Raw genomic sequence first — 25342 nt, 5'->3', positions numbered from 1 at the left:
ACAGGAGAAAAGAAGTTACATTGGTGTTTCATTTATGGGACAAGATGTTTTGAAGACAAAGATAGACACATTTCAACTCAAGACTAACAATAACAAACAGAGACACAACCACACACAGCAGGATCCTTTACCCAATCACATTGAAAGGTGATAAGCATTGTGATTTGTTTACAGTGTAGTAGAAACAACAAGCTTCTGCTGAATTTTTTTTACTCTGACTTGATAATTTTAATGACTTCAATTGTTTTCTTTCCAACTGATAGTCAACATGGTAACTTGTCTGCTTCTACACCCCTACTGTGCATGGCACCTCTATAAAACTGTTTCCTTTGCATTTTCAGTTTTCTATGACTTAAAAACATCATGTCTCATGAGTAAAACACCAAGGAAACTTCACTTCTCCTGTATAGGTGAATAACCTGAAAAAAAGAATCTTACCTTCCATTCTTTCAGGTAAATCTGCATCTTTTGGTAATGGTATATTAATTTGCTCTGTCAACATTGGTGCCATGTTTCCATATGCTGTAAACTGTAAAAGGGCTTCTAATAACCAAAAGCAATCTGTAACAAAGCCAAAAAATATAGCAAAAATATAGCATAAGTTGAAAGTAACTGAAGTTGTGGGTCATGAATTTCCTATAGTCAACATCTATTTCAACACTATTTGGCCCTTTTTATCATATAACCATATAGCTTCCATTGTAATTCAATAGGGGACAGCGCCCTCACATTTATGCAATAACTTGCCATATTGCACCCATGCACACTGCCCAAATAAGGTCAGTTGTGCGATTGTGTAACTGATATTTTCTCCAAAAAAAAGCACAATATTGTTTCCTAATGTGTATTTTAATGTTCCATGGGGTACTAAGGGTATATGATAATACCTTGATGGTCCAGATATGGGTTTTGCAGACCTCAGTAGTCAATTGGGCCCTAGGGTTGTAAAACCTTGGTCTGTAAAAAGTCATATTCGGTCGATAAAAATATGTGTGTACCGTAAGAATTTAGCCACATGAGTAGTAATGGTTTAGTGATTAGTTTTAGCCTCACATTATACTGAAAGCTTGCAACTCTGAATAGGGCAATGGCAATAGATACTTTCTTTGTTGCAACTCTGGGGTCTTGGACACGGTGTATATACATCGTGGCAGTGTTGACTTTATTCTCTTCATAATAAAATGTACACTAGATAATATGTATTATGTAAAATGTATGATAAGGAATTTAGTATTCACCAGTAAAAAACAACATCTTTGTCAAAGAGTACTATTATATTCATATATGTCACTGCATTTGAAATTAGGTCACTACCTGACAGCAAATGACCACTGCGGGCAGCCTGACAATGGCTTTGATTGCAAGCATACTATATTTTGCTCCTTAGGCCCAGATTTATGCACCAGATGTAATTCTCGCAGATGTAATATGCTTTATATGATGTGTGTTTTAAAGCATATACTAAATCCTCAATTAGCCTAGATTTACATGCTGCGTAAGACGTGTGTCAGGAAGACCCAGGACTAAAACTTGGCTGAGAAAAACAGTTGTCTGACTGAGCTATAATCAAAAGAATGATCCTAATTTTATAATCCTTAGGGCTCTGCTGATAAGAGAGTGAGAACGAGGGATTGAATACTAGGTCTTTAACAAGTGTAAGTGACTACTCTTTAATTAGCTGGATCTCCCTTACAGAACAGTGTCTTTCACTTGATGAGGGAGAGGGCTCACGGGTGTGTGTGTGTATGTGTGTGTGTGTGTGTGTGTGGGGGGGGGGGGGGCTGGGTGTGTACCTGGACAACTAAGTTGAAATACCTTTTTGTAAGTGACTGCTGTCTAAACAGTTGGAATCTCCATATAGAACAATACGTCCTCCACTTGTTGACACTTGATGTAGTCCTAATATAGGAACTTCTTCTGTACTGACTGTTTCTCCTTTGAGAACTTCATGGCCCTGGTCTTTTAGTGTCTGTCTCACTAATACACCATCAAATGGAAACTTGGCAATGCTACCACCAGATGCATAGTACACTGAAATATAACAAAAAGCAATGGTAAATCACACAGGATTATCTGAGCACACAGAGTTCTCATAAAGACATGCTATTTTGTATTTGCTGTTAGGAAATAATACTTCTTCACTTATTTTAGACTTTATTACAAACAAATAGACAGACAGACTGACAGACAGAAGACAGGCAGGTAGGCAGGCAGGCAGGCAGACCGACAGACGGACAGACAGAGGTAGACAAACAGACAAATGTAATGATTGAATTATGTAATCTTTTATTGCAACATAGACCAACATCAATAATTGAAGGATTCTTTGATGTAATCTGTATTTCAGTAACATCTTCAGTTGACAAAATATGTGTGGGTGTTAAACTCTGAAATGTTATGACCAGGAGGGTACACAGACCTTATAATAAATGATGATACACAGTACTTGATGAGGTCTTTTGAGTATTCATCAAATTCACTTGGCCCAAAAGCAAAAATATGAAAGTGCATGTCTTTGCACACACAAAACACGATGTGAACTGTCTGTAACATATCACATATTTTTGCATTTTAGTTTTGTTCCTTTTACATTTTATACACACTTACATAGTTAGTTAGACTATTAACACAGTTGTATCTTAAAAATGATAATGAAGTATAGAGTGAGTAAACATGTTTGCTTATAAGTTATATTACTGTATAAATTTTACCAACATACAATTGCTTACAAGTGAGAATCCATCTTCACACTTTTTTTTCAATATACAGAATGCATACTACAACAGAAGTCAGTTCATTTGAAACAGAACATCACCTGGGGCGACATAAGTCTTACTATAAAAAACAGCTACATTTCATTGTCTTGTGCAACTGAAATCTTCCCAACACTGCTCACTATTTGGTGCATGAGTTACCGTTATCTAAAAGCCGGTCATTGAAAATAGAATTCTGAAACAAGTAAATGCTGTTATTCGATACACTGTATATCACTTGGCCATGATCTGCTAAGACAATGAATGGTAGCTCACAGAAAGATATTTTTTGACATACCAGACAATGAAACATAGCAGTATAGAGTTTTGCCAAGCCAGATGATGAAATATTGCAATGTTCATGAGATAGTTGTTGCACCAGACAATGAAACGTAGCAGTATTAGTAAGTATTAGTATTACCAATAATAAGATTTTTGAGTGAGAGAGTTTTGTTTCTAGCTAATTTGTTTCAAGCTCAACTGACTTTTATTGTTAATGGTCCTCACTAAAATTTGCTTCTGTTGTCCACTGATTACAAACTAAGTACATGATTACATACAATCGGTTAGAAAGCTGATTTTTTCTGATCTAGGAAAAAATTGCCACCAAATTATTACTTAGTGAGGAAATATATAGAAACAGTTACTAAAAAGACAGTTGGGATACAATCTAAAATGACTTACTGTCATGGCCTCCTAATGAGAAATCTCCTTCATAGACTTGATCACTGAAAGCCATACTAAATGGAGCAAGAAGGTCATTGAGTGCAGGAACATTTGCACCACCAGTATCTGGCATCCACCATTGTCTGTAAGTTGAATGGAAAAACAATCAATGTGTATGACGTAATGATAATAATACGTAATGTTTAGTGTTAGTAAAGCATTTTACAGTTATTACCCCTAGGCACTGACCTATGACAGGCCTTTATACATCAACTCCCAGGGGAGCATATAATCTGTAATATTGTAGGTGCATTACATTACAATGTCTATTCTATCAGGTCCCCAGTAATTAATACATTTGGGTTGACTGGGGCACAGTCATACCCATAGTTCAAATCTTGTCCATGGACTTAGCCATTCAGGAATAAATAGCAGCTAGCAAGGCTTGAACTGACAATGGATTCCAAGCCAGCCACTCTAACCATTCCACCATCATGACTCCATGGGACAACACATACTTAGTAATATGGTAGGTAGGAAAATTGACCTAAAATAGTAATGTTACATATTGTATATTTGGTTTGCCTACATATTTTCCTACAATTTCATGATAACATGTTACATTGCAGAAGAGTATATAAATGTGAATCATAAAACAATACAGAAAATACTTTCAAATCTGTCCATCATATGGAATCTTGCACAACTATAGAAAACAACTGAGGAAGACTCAGACCACACCCACTACTCAGTAGGATACATTTGATTCATCATCTGAAATTTGACTCACCTTGTGTTTTCATCGTAGAATTTCACTTTTCTCATCACCTGTACATTATACCAGTCGCTGAAGACCATCACTGACAAGCCATTCTCTACATCTCGTTTCAACTTGGTTATCTCTTCAGGAAAATATTCTTCCTCAGCATCAACCATAAGTAGAGTTCCTGCAAGTAACAACATGCGTTGGGTAAGAAAGGTTAAAACTGCACAACAATATAATGCTATGCATGTTATACTGCAATTCCTTATATAGTGTTATCCAATACTATGCATTGTCGCAAACCATGGTCTGTTTTACGAACGCGCTGTCCCATTTCATAGTGTAGGGGAAGAAATAACAGCTCTGGTTTGCGAGAATGATACTATAGTCAAAATACAGACCTTCAATCCATGGGGGAAGCATACAATCTTTAATGCTGCCCATTAAAAGTGAATTGGAATTAACCCTCCATACAATAACCTCTATCCTAATAGGTGCCCATTCACACAGCTGGGGTACTTTTGCATCTCAAGTCTTACCCAAGCACTGAAGTTTTTCAGGCAAAAATGGCAGTGGTGAGGCTTGAATTGGCAACCTACAGATTATATGCAGGCCACACTAACTACTTGACCAGTATGATTCTAAGAACCAAGAAATGTCTGATTATAGCTACCCGGTATCAACATTGAAAATAAACTTGGGAATGCCATTTTTTGGAGCCTAGGTAAACATGAGAATACCTGTCAACCAGCAATGACAAAGACAATATTGTAATTTTGTACCAAATATCACCAATTTCAAGAATAGCATACAGCTAAGAGAGTAAGGCAAAAACACAGACAGTTACTTGTAGTTTCTTGACAGTTACTTGATACAAGAACTAATTATTACTATACTATGTTTTATTGACCTGAAGAACTTATTTAACGGTCTTAAAGATAGTTGTCAACTAAAAAAATTAAACACTTATTCCATACCAAATGTAGTTATCTGATCCTGAGCAAAATACAGTATACAAGTACTCAATATAATAAAAAGATTGTAACACAAGCAATTTTGATTTTCACATTGGGGAACATGTACTGGAATATATCGGTAACTACAAATATCTTGTGTGTTGTTTTCTGGATTTTTCTGTTGTCTCTGAAACATTTATATAGTGTGCTATGCTTTTTTCTAGGAGTTCATAAGTTCACACCCACTCATGCTTTTTCTGGTGACACTGGTTGGAATTCTTGTACAAATCGTACACTTTTTAATATGGTCAGATATTGGAACAGATTAGTATCTCTAGACGAACACAGACTGACAAAGAAAACTTTCCTTTGAGACTTTGCTTTGAACAGTTATAACTGGTCCTATGAGATATGTCAAATTATTGATAACCAGAATCTTGTTATTGAGAACCTATTGTATATTGACACAACTGTTGTAAATCGACAGTTGATCTCAACCCTTGAAGTAGAATGGCAGGAAAATGTCAGACAAAAAGCTAAATTACCCACATATGTGCTTTTCAAAAATTTGTATAAAGCTGAAAAATATGTACTTATGAATCTGTCTTGCAGTCAATGTTCTTTGCTTGCACAGTTTCATTCTGGAGTTTGGTCTATTAGGATTAAAACAGGTAGATTTCGGCATGAGGCCATTGAGGGTAGGCTGTGTGAATTGTCAAAGTGGGTCCCCGTAGAAGACGAAGTACATTACCTAATGCAATGTGATTTCTACGACGACCTTAGAATTTTGTATTTAACATCTTTAACAGAGTCAGGATTTAGTGCTTTGTCAGACCAAGATCAGTTGAAATTTCTTTCTACAGATAATTTTGTGAAAAACACGAAATGTATAGAAAAGGCCTTCCTTAGGAGGAAAACCAGGTTGTACAGGCCTAGCTAGTTTTGTAGGATTTATTTATTTAACATTCTGTATTTTTTCTTTAAGTTTACATTTTTTTTAATTTAAACTTTATTTAAAGAGGGTTAAAAATCATACAGATAACCTGGTTAGCTAAAAGCTAGTCTTCCCCAGGGTCCTCTAAAGACAACAAAATAGGATAAGTTAAAACACACACAGAAATACAAATATAAGACAAACACAATATACAATATGCAGGAATCAATAAAACTTATTTAAAATATGCTATATAAAATTTGTCTTAAAAGTGCTTAAAGGCGGTGAAATCCAAACTTTTTCGGTATTAGTTTATTATAAGTGATTGCACCTGCATGTCTTAATGCTCTGGACGTTGTCATTAATTTGATTGTGGGGACATATAGGACATTGTTTTGGCTGCTGAGTATGGTATTGCGGGATGATGCATTATTGATCATAGTAAACATGTCTGAAATATATTGAGGTGTCAAATTGCTTTGTAAACACGGCAACTGGTTCTGTACTTAACTCTTTCTTGTGCGGTCATAATTCTGCAACCATTAAAAAGTGGGGCAGATGGAGCAGCTCTGGGGGCATCCATAATCAATCTGAGAGCAATTTTTTGCAAAACCGTAATTCGTACAATATTGCAAGAATTACCCCAGACAGTATTACAGTAGTCAATGTATGGTTGAATGAAAGCTTTGTAAAACATTATACAGGTTTCAATCGGCAAGTAACAATGTATTCTACGCAGTAGGGCAGTACTTGTACTTATTTTTCTTGATACCTTGTTTATGTGGTCTTTCCACGTAAGATGCTGGTCAATAGTAAAGTGATATAAGTCCATTGGGCTGAGAGGTTTCATATTCACTGTCTTGTGTGATTGTACATTTATGTAATACCTCATGCCACTATAATAAACAAATTACTTACTTACTATGTCTGCCAGATCATTCATGACATAATCACAAGGATGCAAATACTGTATGCAATCTAGACAGTTAATTATCCAGCCTGGAGGGCAGCATCTTATGTGATATACTAATACTACAGGCTAAGGTCAGATTCAAAAGACATTATCTATTAGTTCATTAGCAAAAGTGGAAATTCCATTTCTGAGAAAAATAAAGCACTGTGAAGGCAATGTCCTTCCTATACAATGAAACACTGACACTATATTATATTAACTTAATATCTACTCTACTAATATTACACTTCTTGATACTCAAATCAAACATTTTGATAATGCGTACAGCCTTGAGCATTGGTTTTTAACTACACTACTAAACTGACTTTTTTTATTATCAAAACTAAACAAAAGATCCAAAACTTTTGAATTGTTGCCCAAGAATGTTGACCTAAAGTTGAGCATAATCATAATGATTAAAACTTTGCAATAATTGTACAAAAGACATTTTAAAGGCCTATTCTGTATATAAATTGGGGGTCAGATTAAGACGACGCTCATTATGCTAGTTGACTTTGACCATGTAACAAGCTCACAGAGTGCCAATGAAACTGCAAAAACTGCAATTTTAGAGATAATTAGTAGATTTTTTTTATCTCCAAATGTTGGAATACAGTAGTATGAATATACAGGAATGAAATCTATCATTGTAGGTTTGAAAATAGTTGTTTTGGGAATTGTATTCATGAAAATGTTCACTTGAGTGTTGAGACCTGACCCAGGATTGAACATTAGCACTTTAAATACTGTAATTTATCATGTATAAAAGTTTGCTGTTAAAGTTGTTATTTCATCTATAATTTCCTAAAGTCCATGCATAGTCTAAAATAAAATATAAAGTGTACTTCATCTTCTGTTGAATTTTGGCAAAAGACACATTTCCTGTTTTCGACTTGAAGACCACCATTCGCGCAAACCAGAGCTGTTATTTCTTCTGCGACGCTTCAAAATAAAACTCTTCAAAATAAAACTCTGGCATCTTACAGCTGCCAAAGCCGCACCTCACGTATACGTAATACATAGTCATAAGCAATGACATCATGATAATCTGACCAATCAAAGTGTGTCTCTCAAAGAATACGTTCAGATAACAACAATGGCCTCATGTTATGGCGAATTATGGCAACTGCCGCAATGCAGGAAAACTACAGGGTACTCACACATACAACTTTCCCAAAAGAAGTCCTAAAAACTATAATTGGGGAGTACAACAGAAATTATGGACTTTCACACAGCACATTTTTGATGCTGCAGTAAAAGAGGCCGTGGTTAGCAATGATAATCAACTGAGTCCAACACAGCTAGCTAGCGTGAACAGCAAATGTTGTACAGATGCATGCACGGAGTGAATGTGAATGGGTGATTCAAAAGACCCGAGTAAAAGTTACTAGTCTCATTTAAATCTACTAGGATAACCAATATTTGATGGGGTTAAAGAGTATAAAGTAAGAACGGGGAAAGATTTGTTTAAACATTTACATTAAGGGCTGATAAACGGGTACTGTACAGAGTATTAATACTAGTACGGGTGATGAATGCAGTCATCCCGGCGTTCTTAACTCGTGTGCCCGAAGACACTGTGCTAAAAGGTCGTACTTAATTAGCGTTCAGCCCAGGTTCAGTTCCTTGTAAAATCAAGAGTATGGTAAACAAAACTTCAATAACTACAGGTTGTGAATGGAATTAAGTTTATATTGAGTGAACTCGCATGAATCAGTCAAATCTTGGCTTGTTTTAACCATGGATCTAATATTGAGATAATCCACGTTGTAACCTACTTGCTACAAACTCACAATTGTATCGGACGCCCGGTCTGACGATACAACAAATCCATGCTCTCACAAACCCTGCTTGACACTTCGAGGCTTATAGATCATTATTTTACGTTCATACATGTATCAATCCAATCTTGTCTGCAGGATGGCAAAAATAAAATTTCAGCAACTTGGCCAAGTCAGTTTTCAGTGTACGTACTAGTCTCTTGCCAAAGCATTGTATATCATGTGGTATACAAGAGGCAATCTGATTGGTTGTAGTGTTTACGTACGTACAAAACGAATAAATTAGCTATGCCACAAGTACTGAAATTGTATGAATGCATCCACGGCCAATAAGGACCGGTTCGTTAAGAACAGTATTGTAAAACAGTCATGGTTTGCGACGATGGACGACCACAAAATCTGCCAGTTTCTATTCCGAGTGAGAGTATGCCTAATCCAAAGTGAGTCATTATGGAGCGTTTAGTGTGGGACGTTCCCCTTAACAGATAACTTTCTTTCCCACATAATGTTAGAATAATCAATGTACAGTAACACAGTACATGTATCATGGGATGAAAGTCCAGATATAAAGTGAACATACACCTTAAAGTAAAACTTATAGCATTATTGCAGTGCCTGGATGAGAGTAATCTATCCATGCATCAACTGCAAGATCAGTCTTTACGAGATGACTCAATACCACGCTTAGCATCTAGATTAGGATAAGAGCCTAGAGAGGGGAAAAAAGTCACCCTTACTTTTAATTTTAAAAAAAAGAAGTTTTAACCATGATCAAATTTTCTACGAAAACCTTGGCATTTAAAGGATTATGCTACTGGCCACATGAGTCTTTTATTTAAATTAAAGTCACAAATCACTGGCTGCAAGCAATCCAGAGAATAAACATCTGTTAGGTTTGAGAGAGTTTTATCAATTCTTATATAGTGGTTTTTTTTTAATGTTCATAATAATTCTCCATTTTTCTGACTCTGCAGTAAAACTGTAAAATGTACGTCAGGATCAAACTGGGTGTCAAGAAAGATGTTCACTTTGATACCACACACACACACACACACGCGCGCGCACACACACACACACACACACACACACACACACACACACACACACACGCACATACGCACACACACACACACACACACGAATGATAAAAGGTTAAATAGTTCAAATGCACGCTAATTTATGACAAACAGCAAGATTTGTCTTTCATTACAGGGCACACTGCAAGAAAACCTAACGTGTGTGTTTTAACATGTGTAATCTGATCCCAAAAGAGACCTACCATACTGCTTAGCATCAAAGCATGTCAATGGCGCACCCAGGACTTCAACATAAAAACCAGCTGTTCTTAGATGCTGATACATGTCTTTGAAATTGGTATGTATGTGATCTCCATTCCTGGAATACAGAAAAAGAAACAAAGACATACAAATGATGAAGAAATGTTTAGTTAACACAAGCGACCTATCGGTCAGAATAGCTCCGCTGTTTTTTTTTTTAATTTAATTTTTTATTTTGGTGACATGTAGAAGTGGTTCAGGTCTTCAGCTCTTCACTATGCAGTTTTGTTTTAGCGATGCAATAAAGTGGTTAGTGGTTTCATATGATGTCTCACTATAAAACACATTTTACACAAAAGTTGGTAATGTATTGTACTTTTATACCATAGTCACCATTTTATGACAAAAATCTACTGTTATGAAAAATTGCACAAAATCTCAGAAAAAAATGACTGGGAAATGCACACAAGAAAAAGAAAAAAAGAGGATTTTGAGGTTGGCTATAAATAATTCCAGTGTCTTACAGCTGTAACCCTGGAAAATTTTAATGATGAATGAAATAAACTAGGGATCTAAAATAATTTTGAGGCAATTTGAATTTCAATTTTCTAACAAATTTACAAAGTCAACAACATTCAACTTGTACTAGTTGTGGTAGATATATATAGGGAAGAAATGTATTAATCGCCATCTTAGTTTCCGTACGGCGACAATCTCAAGTACCCGGAAGAGAGTCATTCTCAGCCATACGTTACAGTGGTAACACTCGTTCATGTTCGGTTACCTTTCACAAAGAAAACACAACGAAATGGTTGAAATGATCTTTTTTTTTTATTTCTTTTCATCACAACAACAAAATCTGCGTGATCAAAAGTGTTGTAAACTAAACCAGAAAGAATTATCGGACTGGCTATTCTTCCCGATGAACTGGAGTAAGGTCCTACTACTTCCAAGTAAGCCTCGATAGTACTATAGTACGTGAGAAATCGTCTCAAAACTAGCGATACAACTTTCAAAATATAACTTGACATGTCTTCATTTGTTAGAGTTATACAATTCAAGACGGGTTTTCACTCGAAAACAACAATTCTGTGAATAATGACACTCTGAACGCAGCGATTTCTCGGACGATGTTACCACTGTAACGTATGGCTGACAACGACTTGCTTCCGGGTTAGTCCCTCGTGCATACGGGTGGATTGTCGGCGATTAATACATACATCGTCTGATATTTTAATTCACAGTGTTTCTTGTGACCGGCGCCTGTCAGCAGACTCTGCCATTTTTTTCATCATTCCATTGTATTTAAACCTTGTACTTGACATTTCGCAATATTTATAATTCTCAACAAAAATACCTCAACATGCCTCACTTCGCTCGTACTCAAAGCAGCCCCGCGCGGTATGATCACTGACACTGATGACATGATGAGAGAGAACCTTTTCGGATTTACATGTAAAACGGGGAAAGATACGCAAAACATAATGCAAAGTCTGAAGCCAAATTAAAGTTGTAATTATTTTAATTATTTTTACTTGCCAAATATTTGCATTTTGGAAAGGCAAGACACGTTCATGTCGTTTAACTTTACATGTGAACTGTCGGCCATAACTTCAACCGCATGCCTGGCATGCCCTTCCTTACGCAAGTTGTCTGAATTCTGGTTCACTGTCATTCCAAATTGCACGACAATATAGAATTAACCACAAGTTACATGTTATCTGAAAACATCACACTTTTATAGTGGGTCTGAAGTGTGATTTTAGTGAGTACCAAGAACGTCCTGTGTTGATACTCAAGATACTTGCTGTGGAAAATCGCTCGGTCAAATGCGGTCACCTTCAGCTTCTGGTCGAATCAGGATAGAGTATGCAAATGAGGATGTTGCGGACTGGCTGATTATGTAGAAAGGTGCAGAATTGGATTTGAAGTTTACAACCCTGTTTCGAACAAACGCTTGTCATTTGGGCGCCCAATGCGTAGAATTATGACTATAGCACATATTACATTGCTTGTTTGACGTCAATAGTGTCTTTTGAAAAGTGGCAGTTTACTTAAAGTCTCGTCGACTGATTTCCAATATGGCGTCGGTCATTATGCTCATTAACATATTCATTTTTTTTTCAAATTACAAAAAAAAAACCATAAAAAATAAAAATGAGGATGTGCTGACTTGAAATTAACAAATCTGAGTAAGCTACCCCCTGCGCATCAACACGCCAGATATCAAAGCAATCTAATAAGAGGTTTTCAAGGAGTTGATGAAAATGACATTTTATGAAAAAAAATCATAAAAAATTGAAAATGGCACAGATCAACTTGGCATGAACAAATCTGAATAGCCTCCCCCCAGGGAACATGCACACCAAATATCGAAGAATTCCGACTGTCACTTCCGGAGTAGATAGTAAAAATATAAAAGTTTGACGGACACCTATGATTCACTCTACTCTCTATACCTCAATACCCACCTATACCTAAAGCTACGCTTTCAGCTTTCGCTGACAGCGGAGCTAAAAATATTGGGACTATGAACAAACAAACACTCTAGCCTGGAATCCATGAAGGTGGGGATTATAAATTTTGGTTTTCCCATCCAAATTACTCACTGCAGTCTTCATTTAGCTGGTATTGTATATGATTCCATAACACAGACTTGTCATATGACCGAAGGAGGGTGTTGTATACAACCAGTATTTCAATCCACTTGTCCCTTTTAAGTGAAAGATGTTGCTGTTTGTTTATATCTGATAGGTATAGGGTGTTAAACATAAATTTACTTTTTCCCATTTTGGGAAAAAACAGAATTTAAAATCCCCAATCTGCATGGATTTGAGGCTACACAAATCTGGATCATTTGTAACTATTGAGAAGTTGCTGAAAGTATTGTAATACAATTGAAATAAACAAGTCTAGTTGCTAGACTCATTGGGCTAGTCTGCTTACTCTAGAGACTGAAGGTTGCCACTGAGGATGCTAGCCTGAAGGTACTCATCCCCTTTCAGCATTATTTGGCAACCCCAAAGCAAAGATCCAAGGTCTTACCACAAGACTACAAGATACACAGATAATTGCTATGTATGACAAACCCACTGGACTATCAATGTTTGTATATTGACTCTTACTTATTTTAGCTTACTTGGCTGAAACAATGTTTGTGCCAAAATCAGCTTGGAATAAATTTGATGGGTCAATTCTGAGTAACTACAGATATTAAAAAAAGTACAGCAAAGTGTGAGAAGGTGTTACTATATCTTCACTAAAATTTTTGAAAGCTAAAATGAATATGTTCATAGTATACAGGACAACCTCAACTACTTTCATCTCAAATTCATTACAAAATGTCATTCTAAAGAGGTTTGAACAAGTACTCATAAGCTAGCTGCAGACAGCAAATTTTCACGGTTACTTTTGTCTCTCAAAGTTATGAAAATAAATGAGCCAATTTATCATGTGTCAATTCATTTTTGAGTCTTTCATATACTGACTTACCAGTCTAGTGGATCATTTTTCATTCGTAAATTGTCCCGTGGAAAGTATCCAGGAGGGTAGCGTAGGTTGTGATATTGGTCCCAGAGAATTCGTCGACTGCGTGCTGGAGTTGGAATGACCTTGACTTTGATGGGTAATTTTAGTATGGACTTCCGTGGTTGTATCTCCCCTTCCTAAGAACAACAAGGTACAAGTTTACATGTAGATTATTTTAATTACATTTAAAGGATTCACAATGACTCGATTTAAATTCGAAATTTTGCTATTTCAAAATTTTCAATTTGAATCGGTGTTTCTGCCACCGGATTAGAACCATTCCCATATTGAACAGAGAGGAAATCAAGTTAAGAATTTGCATAGATTTCCGTACCTTGCATGGTAATTGTGGTGACAAACGCAAGTAAAACACTTGAGGTACTGAGATAGATTATACCACATTGCTTTTAACACTGACTAGTCTTTGTGTGAAAAATCCTTGGCATAACATACCATTATTAAATTGATCAATCACCATTTGACTTACCTCTGGTGGTGACTCCACTGTCAGTGTAACCTGTCCCTGTGCAACCCCTTCCCATGTAGCAGCAGCTTTAGACGCTGTTATAGAGACTGCTAGGTAGCCAGACCATGGCCACAGTGTTGGTGAAAAGGACATGGCCACCTATCAAAAACAATATTCAAGATCAGCATTGAGTGAATGCTATCAATCTCATATCTCAATGATCACTGTATGTAACAATAAACTGAAATGGAACGTTAGCTATATATATGTACTCCATAGTATCAATATTCAACTTATTTTTGCTAATCAACTGGCGTGAATGACTAATCCCACACAGGCCTTTTTTTTTTACTGAAGAACTCAAATACACTAACCTCTATGTAGTTTCCATTATGTGGGGTATATGGCTGCCACATTGGTTTATCAACAACTTGACCTGTTACTCCCATACCATTTAATATTGTCACCTAAAAGAACAAACACACAATGAGAATGTAAACACATCACAGTCAACTGTATCTTGAATAATCAAGATTTCTTACTGCAATATCTTTTGTTATCAAACTTTGAAATAGTTTGTCTCCAGAGTTGTAACTTGTATATAGCAGTCTGTCCTCAAACACTTACAACTCTATGAGCTTTTAACGATAACAAAGCTGATACCTTGTCAATTTTGTCATGTTCTAAAAGCATGTTGGCTCAATTTAGCTTCTGAAACTGTGTCAGCACTTTCTGGTTCTATGTCAAAGCACCTTTCCACCATTTTGAAGTCACTTTCACTGTCAGAGGAAGCCATGTTGGGAAAAACAGTAGACATGGACAGTTTAAAAAGAACTCCATGATCAGTCAATTTATTGCTGGATAATGACAGCTTGCTATATTTGGTGACATGTATTGTACTTACATTAACCACTGTAGGCATTGCACCATGGTATATTGGTTGAGTACAGTATGGCCACATGTATGGACACTCCGTCAGGTCTATGTAGCTGGGACTCAAACTGTCAAATAAAAAAAACAAAACAACATTTTACATACATTTCTTTAATGTATGAAACTTGAAAACATTTCTTGATTTAACTTAAGTTTAATCTTATGTACTGTTGCCACATAAATGCTGGCTGACACATACTGGGTGATATGGAGTGACAATTACACTCCAAGATCGATATGCAAGTTGGTTTGACTAACAATACGTTTTTTACTGTGACTTTTACTATTTGGCATGCAAAGGTGTGTACAAGAACTGTGCTGATCACAGAGAAAACTGCACTATTAATGTTCAACAAATAAGCTACCATATGATTGATTCAACTACATTTTAGATGAATCTTGTTTGATTCTCACAAACTGAAATAGAATGCATCACATATAGGCGTGATATAAAACAACCATTTGATTTCTGATTTCTTGGTCGATACCATGATTTCCACACAACGCTCTACACATGCTTTACTACCGATATATGTAAGCGTGTGAGAATAAGTTGACCTTCTTGTTGTATTTTGACCTGCTATCATAATATAAAATGTATTGCTGGTATCCAGAATACAAGGTTTATGTTTACTTTAGGATATTTCAATGATAAAAGTACAGTGACCTAGACATGTACTATTGTACATTTGTCTTTTATACAAGTCTTCAGTCTTTATACTTTTAACACACTGTTAGTATGTTACTTCCCCGTCATATACAACACTTCTATATTATTGAATGGAGACACAATTTGCGTGACTGAACGGAGACATGATTTAAAAAGATTTGGTGGCAACAAATATAAAAATATCTGATAATGCAGAAACTGGCTGGATTTTGATAACTGATGCTGAAGGTCAAAGTCAAAGTTCAATGTCGCAACAGAAAGTTTAAACCTGATAATATGGGGTAGCCCATTGAATGGAGTCTCTATGTATTACAGTTTGTGAGTTATGTAGTAAATATTGATAGTTAATTACAAACATGGCTGCCATTCAGTCAAAAGTGATATGAGCAGTAACACTTATATTATTTTTTTTTGACTCCCATCATGCATTGGCTCACAGCAACAATACCTTATAAATGCACAATATCAACTTGATGTTTCTCTGAAATCACAAGCTGAGTAAAATAATGAAATGACTCTCCAGAACCCATAGTTTATGAAAATGTGTCTATTTCCTAGAGTAGAGTACATTCCCCCTTGAAACTATATCATGAAAATCGTATTTTCAATTATTACTATTTGGTAAGAGTATAAACACAAAATTCATTGATTGTGTGAACTTTTGCAGTATTTAGTACATATTATGAAATAATTCCATATGGTTAAATTGGATGAATTCAGGTTTTAAAAAGCTTGTTTGACTGCATTACAAGCAAACACAATAGGTGCAGCTGTACTCTGTACAGACAATGAGGCCATATGTTACTATCTTTGGACCAATATTAGATACCAGGTTGTTTGCTTTGTAGTTTATTTAGTGCATCAATGATACATTTGATAGGAAAGTGACCTGTACTGTTTGAGAATGTCCTTATGAATGTAACCAACATCACAGTCAAAGCTGTACTAGCTGTAATTGGAACAATTTTTTTGAAACTATTTTGTCATCATAATATAGTACACCCTGCACAGTATTGAATAACATGTGGGGAAATAGATTTGTATAGCAGTACACATAGTATGGTACAATGATAACCAATCACATTGATTTTTGGGTCCGCACCCAAAAATCACTGCCCCAATGAGTCACATTTTCAACTTATAACTATACTGTTTATGGATAAAATAGACCTGTAATTGATATGTTGTGTTTATTTATTGATATTTTAACAATTTTTCAGTGATTAGTCATGTGACTCATTATTGTACAGTGATTACACACATGTGCAAACTTTGGAGAAGTCTCACATCATTTCTTGGGTGAATTTTGGAGAAAAGGTCAGTTGCACTCTTAGTGGATTATTTTGTGTATCGACGGTAGATTTGAAAGTACAGTGATCTGTGTGAAGATGTACCATAGCAAGTATCCAATGTCATTCCTATGTATCTAGTAGCATTTTAAGAGTATTATTGAAAAGTTGTTACGTACAGATTTTGGATAAGTTTCATATCATAGCTTGGAACTCTAAATAATATAACAGAACTGATGATTCCTTCATCCAGCAATGAAAAGTACAAATGACTTCAGAAGGTTTGACTTGACATCACAAAACCCTTAAGTCACAAATATATACAGTTGTGTAATAATGTTCAGTACAGGTTTTACTTGTCGGAGGCTCGTTAAGAACGTTGCCGTAAAACAGGCTGTGGGTTGCGACGATGGTCTGAAAGTATTTTTTTTTTTTTTTAGAAATGCATCATTTTGATACTCGACATAAACCATGTATAACTTCACAAGTCTTTGTACAACACACAGTCCCACTCAAATACTGCACTTCTATCTGACTGAATGACATGATCATTTAAAAAAGAAATTGGTACTACAGCAACAAATATATACCCTTAACTACAGTGTCTATAATATGCAAGGCAAGGCTTGATTTTGATACAAGAAAGGATGCATGTGATCATATGGGGGTAAACATTCAAATGCAGTCTCTATGTATTACAGTTAGTATATATTGATTTCTAACTACATATATTCTGTCATTTTGTCAAATTTTCATATCTCATAAACAAAGTGATGTGCCAGACGATATGTCACCTTTGAGCAAGGTTTGAATGATATAAGATATCGGCTGTCAGCGAAATAGTGTACTACTGAGTATCTTCCTTAGGGGACTAACAAAAAAACCTAACTGGGGTTTAACTAGTTTGAAAGAATTACTTACTATCTGTGACCTTCCTTGCCTCAAATCAAAACGGTTATGACAATAGTTGACTGCATTATTCACACAGTTGGTTATTTCCCAAAGTGTAGGAATCAATACTGGCAGATATACCATTTACAACCCATAACACCAAAGTAAAGCATTTTCTGTACGTACTACACTAGTTTATAGCATCCATATCAAATGTAAAAGTACAGTATACTGTTTCATTTGCTAATTGACCACATTAGAACAGCCACATGCTAGGCTTGTAAATAAACCAATTGAAAAAGTATACTTTTAGGTGAAAATCACATCTCTGCAAGTTTTGTTGCACCAAGGAAATTAACCAGCTTTTCCAAAAAATGCTAGCAAATGCAAAGAGCTGTTACAAAGCACTCAGCTTGTTGCAACCTATGAAATGATTTTCTTTATTTTCTTTCACAATTTTACCTTGCTTGTGGTTTGTAACTGCTAAGTATCCCATATGCTTTGACAAGATCCAGCTTGCCATGACCTTGTTCAAACATATTTACTGTTGGCAATCTGCGAGCTGAAGCCATCAAGGCTTGTTTCATGCTAGCTGGGTTCACCACATGGAGGCGCTGTAACACGGCACTGTGAAGAGAAGAACATCGATGTCAATATATAGAATACTGCCCTCAAACTTTGATATTAGGAGATGCAGGTACTAAAGAAAGGTACATGGTGTAATACTGCCCTCACACTGCCATGGTACTGAATAAGTATTGTACTGTACAAAACTATGTCACAGTCATGCTACAAGGTATTGTACATGTAATACACGAGAAAACCTAATAAGATTGCCATTCAAATTAAAAACTATAGCCAGTATCATATTAATGTTACATTTTAAAATCTAAATCTGTACATTATCCTATGTGAAATTTGATATTGTGACAATTAAAAGAATGAAACTGAGATCAAATTACAGTTATGCAAATTTTACACGTATAACAATTCCTTAGGCCTAATAAAAAATATTTGTTTTTCACGCCAATCCTATACTTTTTTACGCATTCAAGAAAAATATAATAAAATTGCGAAAATTGTGAAGTCTCGCAAGCAATAGTGGCTGCGGAAACTGATATCAACTTAAAAAGAGAATATAAAAGTGTCCTTCCAATCTGTAATGGCTGTAAATCTGATGAGAAGAAACCCAATAACACAGAGACCATATGGACAACAATGACAAACATAACTACCTGAATTAGACACTCACATATGAAAAAATTATAAAAAAAATTAAAATAAAAAATCTACCTACCTCACCTATTCTAAAAATGAGCGTAATCAAAACCACACAATTTTTTTTAGTCAGGCCTTAGTTTGTGTACGTTTTTTATCCAGTTTACTTTGAAATATATTGTTTGACTGTTCTTATCATAAAGTGTATGTTTGTATGTTTTTATCAACCATTTTCAGTATTGTACAGTGCCTCTGAGCAATATTACTTGAATTATTGGTGTTAAATGGTAATTTCATCCTCCTCCTAGTCGTCGTCGTCGTCGTCGTTGTCGTTGCCGCTGCCACCGTTCTCGTCGTTGTCATCTTTGCTGTTGTCATTGTCATCATTTACTTCCTTACAAAAATCCTACCTTGCAAGAAGAGTTACAGCTCCAGCAACCACAGGAGAAGCCACAGATGTTCCTGACAGTGTACGACAACCACTCTTTATACCTGATCCTCTAACAGCTGATCCATATGTTACAATATCTGGTTTGACTCTACCATAACCTCCTGGTAATTCCTAAATAGGTAAACAAAGACACCAAATTCCGATACTCTGAAAGTTCTACATTACAGGGTTTTTTTTTGTGGCTGGCAAATTTTAAATATTTCGGTAGCCAGGCATTTTAACATGGTTTCTGTGATTTGTAAATTTTGATACCACACTGAGTGATTTATACTAACATCATAGTATTTTTGTTGTTGGCAAATTTTGCTATAACTCTGCATGACTGTCCCTGCACCACAGGATTTCAGCAATTTACAAATTTCTTTACCCTGATACCTATGGCATTACAGTTTTTTTTGTGGTTGGTGCATTTTGATACCCCAATAGCTCCAGCACTTCAGGATTTGTTGATACTTTGGTAGTCCCTTCTTTACAGTTTTTGTGGCATTTCAGGATTTAAATGGTTAGCAAATTTCCCTATCCTGGTACAAAAATGAAGCTGAAACATTGCTACATTTTGTTATCACTTTAACAAAGTATAGTAATTTATTGCAAATAATGAGAATTCAAAAAAGAAAGCATTTGGACATTGGAAGAGGCTTTAAAATAGTCAAATTCTCACCCATGTAGTCATTCCTCTAGAGGAAAACCTGGCAATGTTATCTTCAAAGTTAATACCGCCAACACCAATTACATCCATCTGATCTGCTGGATTATTCAGAGTACTAAAGAAAGAGAGATCTGACTTACATCAACAATTTTGACAGTGAAAAAAATGTATTATTAGTTTTTTTCCTTTTATTTACAATGATGCTGTTAAGCAACTAAAACAAAAGACATTTCAAATAATTTGGTGAGTTTTAGACTTTGTAATTCACATAACTGGTTACTCAAGGCTTGTATTTACATTTTTATAATTATGTGTACATAGTCTAGCAGCAGCATGCTGACATGATGAAGTAAAGTACACACAGGTGTGTTAGCAATAGACAGTTAAAACACATTGCAGTGAGATTATTGCTAAATGTGTATAACTATAACATACCCATACAATGGTCCATCGTTACCAATAGCTGATACCATAATGACTTTATTTGCAGTCAACTCCCATACCTGAAACATACATTATTACAGAGTTTGCTTAGAAAGTACATAGCAGGACTGAAGATCATAATATCATGGACAAGCCAAGTTATAGTCTGTGAACAGAAAATATGGATTATACACCCTGGTTGTTCTACGTACATCACAACAACCTGTGTCTATGTAACTGGTTCACCATTGTTTTTCTAGGTTTTTCATCAAATATGCTTGAGGAGGTGTAAATACATTAATCCCCAATATTTTTCTCCATTCAGTCGGAAAATACTTGACAGTGTGACCTAAGGAACTTTGTCTTTATGAGTCACTCGACGAGTGGTGACAAAACCCTTAGGTCAATGATATGCTGAATGAAGGTTAATATTGGGGAATATTATCTAAGTATACCACCATCCATTCCAAGTTGTACATGTTTGAACAGAAAATATGGGATTTATACCCTGGTTGATCTAAGTCATGAGAGATTGATTATGATCCTATGTAATACTATGTAATAGCTCAACTGATAGGATAACACTAATGTGAAAACCTAGGATTGAATCATTGGGGATTTATATACACTGAATTAGTTCAACAATGTTTGGGATATGGTGGGTGTTGTTGTAATGATCTCATCAACAATGAAGTATACATTCGTAAAATCAAAGTATCTGAAAGTGGTCAACTGCACGTGATTAAGTTACTTGATCCTTTAGTGCATTTGTTTTTTTCAATCTTCATGCACTCTTTATGCACTTTGCACTCTAACTTTTGTAATTGCCTTTATGCTGCCTTTTTTCCACACTTAAGTCTATTGGATACAATTTGTATCATTAATACATGATATATTGCTGTTTTACCTTATCCACAAATGGATGGTCCATGAAGTCAGGTCCACCAATACTGAGGTTGAGAACATTGATTTTCTTGAGAATAGCATAGTTAAAGGCATCCAAGAACCAGGATGTATAAGATACCTAGGATAAAAGCACATTGACTATTGTTATCACAAAGTATGACAGATTAGTACATGACTTGTATATGCATAAGGTAGCACTGTAGTTATGGCTATATTAGAAAGTACTACAGTACAGTCCAGTGTTATCAGAAAGCTTTGGGGTAGATCAGTGCACTGGCACTGACACCTCATGTCATTAAAATGTGTTAGCAACTATCGGTAGATGGTTTAGCCAAGTTCACAGGTGTGGATGAAAGATTCAGTTTTTGCTTTCCGTAAATATTAACTGTGTGTAGGGTTTCAAAAAAAGTTTGAATGTCTTTTGTTGATGTCATGTCCAGACTAACCTGATTGTTGGTGAAAACCCTGAATATGTAGAGATCTGCATCGGGAGCAAAGCCAAGACATTCTTTAGTACTTGAAATAACACCAGCTACAAAGGTACCATGGCCCAAGCCATCGTCTAAAGTTTTCTCATTTGTCCAATTGGTCCTCTCTTTGATCTTCTTGAAGTGTGAATGGTTTTCATTGAGACCAGTGTCAAACACTGCCACTTTGATACCAGAACCTACAAATTACAGTATTAGTTACATTCTTGCTGCAAGACGGTGACATTTTGCTCATACAGACCAGGAGTACCATATGTAGAATTGTGTCAGATGGAAAAAAATGACTTATGTCGCCCCAGAGCTGTTTCATCAGTCGAGTGCACTTCATACCTTGAAATATTAGGAAGACATATAGCAACTGGTCTGGCAAGTGAGACTAAGTATTTAGTGTACATCAAACCTTCAGTGGTAGTGCGCCCTCTGTGGTGAACTTACTGTCACCAGCATATTTCTAATACAACTATATATATATCTTCTTTATTACCTACTTATTAAATTTACATTTGTAGATAAAATAAATAATACATTTTTGAGGTAGGTAAAAGGAGACCAGAAAATAGCTACTTGCTAATCAAGTCTGTCTCCTATGTTTGGAAACAACACTGAAATTGTTGTCTTATTAAAATGTTTAAAAACCTTAATTGTATCTGTGTTTTCTTTTTTGAGTGGAGTGGCCACTTCTACACTATAGTAATTTTGCTACCACTATTATAGTAAATTATCAAAAATCTTGATCAGCAAATGGGGATCACTATTAAGAACTTTTGGCTGTTCTAGTGGTCAGCTGTAGCTAAGAAAGTTGTCATTTTCATGAGCACTGTCGACAAAGACAGATCATACTGCCACCTAGTGGTCAGCTGTAGCTAAGATAATTGTCATTTTCAGGAGGACTGTCGACAAAGATGGATCATACTGCCATCTAGTGGTCAGTTGTTATTATGGAATTTGTCATTCTGAAGCGGACTATTGACAAAGACAGATCATACTGCCACCTAGTGGTCAGTTGTAAGTATGGAATTTGTCATCCTGATGAAGACCGCCAACCACAACAGATCGAAAGCTCAATGCAATGCTTATGCTACCCGTGTGTTGTAACCTGTGTAAATCACTTTTAGTATTTTTGCACACAGAAGAACAAGTCCCAGATTCTTCAGTTTCTGAACATTTATTAGAAATGTAAAGAAATGTAATGCAATTACCTGTATACCCCATTTCCCACAGTACGTCAGCTTGCAGGGCATTGGTAATTTGTCTTGGAATGGCTCGGAGTAAACGTCTGCTTGCATAGCGACCAGTGGAATGCCAAAATGCAGAACCCTGGAGAACAATAGAAAATGTTATATTTCAAGCAAAATTGTAGTGGAATGCCTGAACGCAGCACCCACAGAGTATGATGGCTCACACACTCAAAACACAACACATGTACATTCACTGTTATACACAAATACAATTACAAATACAAACTTACATACACACACACACACACACACACACACACACACACACACACACACACACACACAGACAGACACACAGACACAGACACAGACACAGACACAGACACAGACACACACACACACACACACACACACACACACACAATGATATTACCCTTCACAGATGTTAAAATCTTACCAGTGCTAGGCTTGCTCTTTTGAGTGGTTTGAGGGGCCTGGAAGATTGCCATTTTTGTTCCCAGCAATCTTTACTTTTATTACATGGTTTGAAATGCTCAGGTGGATCTTCAAATGTATCCTCTGCAAAGAAAACAAACAAAGAAATGTATCATGTTTCCTTATCCTACATGTGGACATCCATTTTATGTGAAATTTGCATTTTGAAAATATAACATAATCGAAAATAGATACTGTATGGCAATAACAATAATAAGGAGACTTATAGAGTGCCTAATCTCTGCAAGCAGAGCTTTCAATGGGCTTTCAATGATATCTGTAAGTTTTCAAACATTTGATTAGAAAGTTTAATAACATAGTAAATATATACAAGAATATGGATATTTAAATTTGAATTTTGTGCTCACGTTTTGCCTTGTTTAGGTTGAGTACACCCATCATTAGTTCATTACTCATCTATAATACTTTATCAAAGAGTACTCATAACAGTTTATGTTGATTTTTTCATGACACTTATGATTATACAAGACATATTTGGTTAACCAGATTTCATGTAACATTATCAAGACATCATTAATTTTCCTTCCCTACAACAACATTTTCTTGTTATCTATTTTCACAGCATAGTGGTCAACTCAAATTAATGAATTCACTTGTTTTTTCACATCTGTATTGAAATCACATGGCTCTCACCTGAGACAACAGATAATGTTCTAGTAACACGTCTCTGTGGTGTTATTCCTTTCACGTACGGATGTCTTCTCAAAGCCTCTAATCCCTGCTGGCTTGTTCCATCTTGGATCTGTAATATACACAAGAAGAAGTCATCCTCATCAATTCACAGGTCAAGGTGTTCTATATTGAAAATGTCAAATTTTACATAATCCTCATAAATCATTTCTACTTGTGGTATTTTTCATTTTACAAAGTGTGCCCTCTACACCAATATGACATGCCACTGATAAATAGCAATTTTACGTGACACCAAAATTTGAAAATTTGATGTCCTCCTTTCCCTTAGTTTTGGACAGCGCCATAATGTGGTTTACGGCAATGATGAAGAATTCCTTTTTAAAGAATAATACTGGCAGTGGTAACAAAATTATTATAGGCTTATAACTAATTTAACACTTGTGTGGTTCAAGATTATTACCATGGAATCACTACTACTAGTACATGTTATTGTAGTTGGATACTAACATTTGAAAGGATTGTATTGGTACAATCTACACATTTACACTTTGTTTCATTCCAATGTAAGCTCCTACTTATTTTAGTCTAGCTGTTAGACCCTTGGGCAATTCTGCGAATTTTAAAAGCACCACAGGTGCCGTCAAAGGCTTGCCCTGACTGGAGCTGTGCACCAGAGGACTGAGGTTCTATCATCATTCGCTTTCATTTAGCACCCTCTGAGTCTTCCTTCAAGACTATTACTTATCAAGTTATTTTATATATTAAACTTCTAGTAGTAGTAGTCAAATGTTCTGTTTATACCAGACATGTACATACATGTACAAAACAACTTGTATATGAAATAGGTGGATCAGTTCATGTATTTATTTCTCCCCATAATCTGTAACTATACGTGACGTAGCTTTAGGTGGTGATTATAGAAATGAAGGACTACGTCTTAATCCTCTTTTACCATGACATATTGCTTTCAGTTCTACTAGGGTCATATCATATGGTCAGTATTACCATAATTTATAACCCA

At 35.7% G+C, this 25342-nt stretch overlaps 1 protein-coding gene across 2 annotated transcripts in view; it reads right to left on the bottom strand.

Annotated features, from left to right (window-relative positions):
* LOC144437113 (membrane-bound transcription factor site-1 protease-like) overlaps nucleotides 1–25342 on the bottom strand; it is a 53170-nt gene that overhangs the window by 3992 nt on the left and 23836 nt on the right. Inside the window, exons 4-21 of one of the 2 annotated variants that reach the window (XM_078125965.1) lie at nucleotides 24322–24430; nucleotides 23630–23751; nucleotides 23194–23311; nucleotides 21953–22173; nucleotides 21508–21624; nucleotides 20613–20680; nucleotides 20190–20292; nucleotides 19488–19639; nucleotides 18322–18486; nucleotides 14981–15077; nucleotides 14451–14543; nucleotides 14086–14235; nucleotides 13575–13747; nucleotides 10085–10200; nucleotides 4210–4366; nucleotides 3438–3562; nucleotides 1816–2031; nucleotides 439–561 (exon numbers count right to left, since the gene is read on the bottom strand). In XM_078125965.1, coding sequence (XP_077982091.1) covers nucleotides 439–561; nucleotides 1816–2031; nucleotides 3438–3562; nucleotides 4210–4366; nucleotides 10085–10200; nucleotides 13575–13747; nucleotides 14086–14235; nucleotides 14451–14543; nucleotides 14981–15077; nucleotides 18322–18486; nucleotides 19488–19639; nucleotides 20190–20292; nucleotides 20613–20680; nucleotides 21508–21624; nucleotides 21953–22173; nucleotides 23194–23311; nucleotides 23630–23751; nucleotides 24322–24430 — 2425 coding nt within the window. The remainder of the gene's footprint in view (nucleotides 1–438; nucleotides 562–1815; nucleotides 2032–3437; nucleotides 3563–4209; nucleotides 4367–10084; nucleotides 10201–13574; nucleotides 13748–14085; nucleotides 14236–14450; nucleotides 14544–14980; nucleotides 15078–18321; nucleotides 18487–19487; nucleotides 19640–20189; nucleotides 20293–20612; nucleotides 20681–21507; nucleotides 21625–21952; nucleotides 22174–23193; nucleotides 23312–23629; nucleotides 23752–24321; nucleotides 24431–25342) is intronic. The other variant, XM_078125967.1, reaches the window with a different exon arrangement.

This window comes from Glandiceps talaboti, chromosome 7, assembly GCF_964340395.1.
Source record: "Glandiceps talaboti chromosome 7, keGlaTala1.1, whole genome shotgun sequence".
NCBI lineage: Eukaryota > Metazoa > Hemichordata > Enteropneusta > Spengelidae > Glandiceps > Glandiceps talaboti.
Note: the sequence above shows the minus strand (reverse complement) of the source record. Positions and strands in the feature narration are given on the sequence as shown.